The sequence below is a fragment of the Notolepis coatsorum genome (genome assembly GCF_963971535.1).
Source record: "Notolepis coatsorum genome assembly, chromosome: 11".
Lineage (NCBI taxonomy): Eukaryota > Metazoa > Chordata > Actinopteri > Aulopiformes > Paralepididae > Notolepis > Notolepis coatsorum.
Window position 1 is genome coordinate 62949547 of NC_140175.1, and position 5715 is coordinate 62955261.

At 42.1% G+C, this 5715-nt stretch overlaps 1 protein-coding gene across 1 annotated transcript; it reads left to right on the forward strand.

Moving 5' to 3' along the window:
* On the forward strand, positions 1-3910 carry LOC311236653 (claudin-23-like). The gene has a single exon (XM_084324361.1). The coding sequence runs from the start codon at positions 99-101 to the stop codon at positions 957-959; it is 861 nt and encodes a 286-aa protein (XP_084180487.1). The 5' UTR covers positions 1-98; the 3' UTR covers positions 960-3910.
* The last annotated feature ends 1805 nt before the right edge of the window (positions 3911-5715 follow it).

Below are 5715 nucleotides of genomic sequence, written 5' to 3' on the forward strand. Positions count from 1 at the left end.
GTCAACTTCATTCGAGCTGGTAAATTCTACCAGAGAAGTACCACAGACATTATCTTGTAGATACCAGTTGAGTAGGCTGCAAGAGGAGAAACGCAGACATGCCGAGACAAACGGCGCAAGAGTGGGTGCGTTTGTCCCTGCGCACCCCGGGGATCCTCATCTTCGGGATGGTGATGGCACCGTGCGGCTGGATCCTGGACCTGACGGCCACCGTGTCTCCGAATTGGAGGACGATCCACAACGTCCCTGGCACGGCGGCCAACGTGATCATCCAACAGGGCATCTTTGACATCTGCCAGGCATTCAACGACAACGGGGAGATTCTGTGCAACCAACCAGACACGACCTACTTCGATAACAACATAATTGACGTGGCCCAGGGGCTGATGGTGGCGTCGCTCGTCGTGACCCTGATCGGGATCGCCGTGGCCGTCCCGGGCGTCCGCTGTTGGAAGGAGAATCCCAACTGGATAGTGGCCGGGTTGGGGGGGCTCCTCATCTTCCTGTCTGGCGTTATGACCATCATCCCCATCGCGTGGTACACCCACCTCTTCGACGACATCACCACCGCTACAGATACAACTACAAGTGTTCAAACCGAGGTCCGCGTAGGCTACTGCATCATCCTCGGGTACATCGGTGGCATTTTCGAGATCCTGGGTGGGTTCGTGATGTTCATCGGGATCTGCCGGTGCTGCGGGGGTAAGAACCGTGGGGAGAAGCCGCTGGACGAGGTCGTGACGGGGGCGCATTTCAGACACCAGAAGCAGCCGAGACGCGTGGAGTTGCCTCCGAGCCTCAGCCGCCCGAGGAGCAGCGGCACCTCCAGTAGCTCCAGTAACTCCAGCTCCGTGCCTTACTCCCGGGACGAGGACGTGTCCTTCCCCCGGGCGAAGAAGAGTACCGGAGCGCCGTCAGCCAACTCGTCCAGCGGCAGGCCGTATGAAGCGGACCTGTGAGGAGAGCAGAGGACACCCCTTGGCTGCACTGCGTGCGTAAAAAGCGCACCGGCGAGGAAGCATACTAAGGACTATAGTGAAGCCGGCGTCTCAAGTGAAGAGAGACCCCTGGTGAGATGATTTGAAGGGAAGGCGGAAATAAACCGAAAATAAGGGAATTATTGTTATGAAGGAAAATAGGGAAGTGAATAAAACGAATAACGTTACTTAATTATGTTAACTCTCTGTACAGCCTCTATAAACGTAGACATTGGCTTATGTTATAGCTAAGATCTGCCTTGGCTGAAGCTGCTTTTGTAAATAGCCCTCGTCTTGAAGGAAATAAGTTTCAAGACCTTTTTTAAAAACCTTTCTCACATATGCCAATATAGGGTCATGCAGTTGGCTGCCTCTTTTTTTTGTACTTTATTTTACATCCCTTGCCAGATCTGTGGGTCAGTAGACCGACAGGACATTGTTGTATCATAAGTGCCTCTCATTAAATGTTATTTTATTTATAAACGGTTGTGGTTGAATTTGAATTTATTTCATGATAGTGTCTTCCTTAATTAATACAGAAGCTATTTTGAGTTGCAGCGTGGGAAGACGTCTCTATGGATAGGATCATGTATATTATCCACGTTTCTATTTTGACCTTCAGTTTCACAAAAATCAATGAAACCAAGTGGCATTCCTCGCAGCTCGTTTTGAATGAATTAACGAATGATCATCATTACATTTAGCGCTTTTCTAGAATTCTAGAAAGTGCCTCCTTCACCAACACTTTTCATGAGGATTGCTAACATACTACTTTAGGTATGTATGTTGGGTGAAGAAAGACGACTTGACTAAAATGCTATACTTCACCAAAAACAGTGTTGATTTATTTAGCATCTCACACAAATCCCCCAAACTCTAAACAGTTTTGCACACATTCATTTAGTTTGACAGTTATTGAGAGTTAATGAGTTTGAATATGGCCACCATCACACCATGTCATCAGGGACATTAAATCCTTGTTTTAATTACAGCTCAATTAAATTATATGGTGGCGTGTGAGATTATGTGCAAAATAAATCAGCATTGTTTTTTGGCCAAGTTCCCCTTTAAGTCACAGTGTAGATTATATTTACACATGCAGCTTGTGTTGTTTTTACTACCTGTACCCCCCCCCCCCCCCATTCCCCATGCTGCTATGAGGCCTGAATTTCCCCAAGGGGATCAATAAAGGAATATCTTATATTTGATGCTACATTTAACCCCAGCTAAGTGTGTAGGTCCAAAGTTTCTTACACTGATTTGTGTAGATCTTGATTGCATGTGGATAGTCAGAAAGACAATGTGCCTGGTCACATACTATATGTGTTTTAGTGGTTTCAAAACATCCACTGAGTTCCAACCATCAAGCTAAGTGGAGAAACAAAGGAGAAGACAGTTTTGATATCAATGCCTGAGATGTGTTCTAGCCCCCAGCTTAGCCTGTCATTACTCACTGCGTCCTCTCCGCAGATCAGAATCGCTGTTTCAAGCCATCTTAAAGGGGCACTAAAACAATGTTCATTTATTGCACAATCTTACACTTATACCAACACTGTAAATAGTTTTGCACACATTCATTTAGTTTGACAGTTATTACGAGTTAATGTGTTTGAATATGTCTTCCAGAGGTCACAGAATTCTTGTGTTAATTACATCTAAATTAAATAATGTAGATGAAAAGTAGCAATAGGGACTCACCTTAGAATGGCCATAGCAACCACATAGCATCCTCATAGCAACTTCACAGCAACCTCATAACAATCTCATATCAACCTCATAGCACCCCATGACATCTCTGTAGTTGCTTTATACACATAGAGCTCTATGTGTGCTGGGTGCTTTTGAAAAAAGCTTTTTTAAAATTGTATTACTGAAGTAACTGTACATGTATTGCTGGATATAGTTGAACAAACAATGTACATTTTCACAGAATACACCGGGGTAACACACTTCAACCTCGGCTGTTCCTCAGGTTGCGTATGCATTCATTAAAATCCTAGAGCACCCATCATGGAATACCCCAGAGCACCGGCAGCAAGAACACATATCTAGAGCTGCCACCCCAGAGCACCGGCAGCAAGAACACATATCTAGAGCTGCCACCCCAGAGCACCGGCAGCAAGAACACATATCTAGAGCTGCCACCCCAGAGCACCGGCAGCAAGAACACATATCTAGAGCTGCCACCCCAGAGCACCGGCAGCAAGAACACATATCTGCTGCCAGCCCAGAGCACCAGCAGCAAGAACACATACTGTACCTAAAGTTGCCACTTTCATTGCCAGCCTCTTTGCATACCCCGAAATGTATACATGCAATGTGGCTCAACCAGTCTGAGAGGTCTGTTTCTCGCTGCACCTCATTTAAAACTCCACATACTGTGTTTGAACAAGGTCAACGTCTCAAACAAGCCCACGTTATAAGGAACGACTGTCCTTGAGTATTTCTAAACACAGTCTTTTGTAGTTTCGTTTGCTTCCAAAACAGAAATGTTCACAGCAGCTTTACATCTTGTTGTGTTTCAGATAGATAAATTCAAAGGTGATGTCCAGCCGGAAAACTGATCAAGTTTAAATTAGATTAGATTAAGATTAGATTAGATAAAAATGTATTGTCATCAAACATCACAAGTACAGTTCAACGTAAGAAGGTTACTTATGGCCAAAGGAAAGGACACTTTAAATTAGAATAACAGGAACAGTGTATTGCACTACCAAAGCTAACTAGCATGTCCCATATGCTCTGTAAATAACTATGTACAGATACCGAGATGACACTCCATGTTACCTGTTACCTGTTTACTGCACAATGTTGTTTTTTCATTTTTTGATTCTATTATATGTTGTACCACTGTATTGCACATCGTTGCGGGCAAGACCACCCGCATTTCATTGTATACCTGTATGCCGTGACAATTAAAACTCTTGACTTGACTTGACTTGATTTAACCAGAGTGCAAATGTAGCAGTAAAGTCCAATAGCAATATACAATGTACAATACAAGTGATTAAACTGCAGTATATATAAATGAGTACTATGAGCGATAATGCTAATCTGATGTATACATATGTAATGTATGTAATGTTACAGTATTATTATGTACAGTGGTACATGTATAAATATATGGTAGTAAGTCATACTGACCAGTGGTATAACTAGTGAGAGTAGGTAGATATAGCCTATACATGTACAATAATGCTGTATATACCATATATATATTTATTCTTACCGTGTGTATATATATATATATATATATATATATACACACACACACACACACTGTACACTATCTTTATACCTGTATCACTGTACATATTAATACTACTTTTTTTGCAGAAAATATATATGTCAGATCATGGTCAAATAGTAATAATTTCCTGTGTTTATTTATCTTAAAGGGTAAATCCATAATATTGTGGACTCCTACCCTTATTTCTTCCTTGCAGATGATGCTGTCGCTTGGTGAAGATGTAAACACAACCCATGCTGTTCTTCATACTGGATATCTGCAGTTCCAGCTAGTTAGCCACAAAACTAATTTAAAGTCAATGAAATAAATGCTGAATCCTACTTTGGGTGCAAAACATATATATGTACAACATATTTATATAATCCATTGGATTACACTAACTCATTAACAAAATCTGCTCACTGTAAATTATTTTTGGATTTGTTTGCCTACAATCTAAAATCTTGTGTGAAGCAAAGGAGAAAATGTATTCCATTTAAATGTGTATTCTAAATCGATTGTAATTTAAATAAATATGAATATTATTACCATCATCTATACCGTACAACCAAGATTAACCATTATTCCAAATTATATTTATCTAATGCAAATTATTATTAATATCTAATCTTATTATTATAATTGTTTATAGTAACTAGTTGTCATTTAAAAAAAAAAATCAGATTACTGTAATCTCATTAAGTGTTGGCTACTCTGTTACTCAACAGCCCTGTGTGTGGTATGAAGTGGTGGGCGGTGTATTTGGCTATAGGCGGTGATGGTACATACCACACCATTGATACATACTCTCTTATAACAGAGGTCAGCCCTACAGAACCACAGCACGCATACTGTGTTTACATACAAACCCATGCTGGGAGCCTCCAGTAGGCTGGAGTTTAGTAAACAGTGAAGTTGATACTATCTGTACCTGATAGAGGCTCAGCAGCACGGCTGGTCTCCAACAATTATATTAAACACATTTACATTCAACACAGAAGCCTATGCGGTTATGCATGCACAGACACACGCACGCACGCATGCACCCACGGGGGTGGGTAGGAGGGGTGGGTGGGGAACACTGTACAACTGTACATTGGAATATTGACAAAACCATACTTGGTAATTTACTGTACATTGAAGGGGGTTGGGTTAGGACATTTACAGGGGCCAGTTTCGAATTGCAGTCTCCCGTAGGTGTTCTTTAAGAGTGGTTTTGAAAGTGGGTAGTGATTCACATTCCTTTACAGCTTTGGGTAGGGCGTTCCACATTGATGTGGCATAATTGCGAAACGTGTTTAGTCCCTTGTTTGAGCCGAATCTGGGTTTAACATGATTTGTGGAGCTCCCTCTGGTGTTGTGATCGTGGTATTCACTGACCTTTGGGAAGTATTTTGATATGTACATGGGTACCTTGGTCGTGTAGTGTATCTTGTAGACCAGGCCCATTGCAAGTTGCTGTACTCTGTCGTCTACTCTAAGGGAGTGTTCTCACTCACCCCTTTTGGG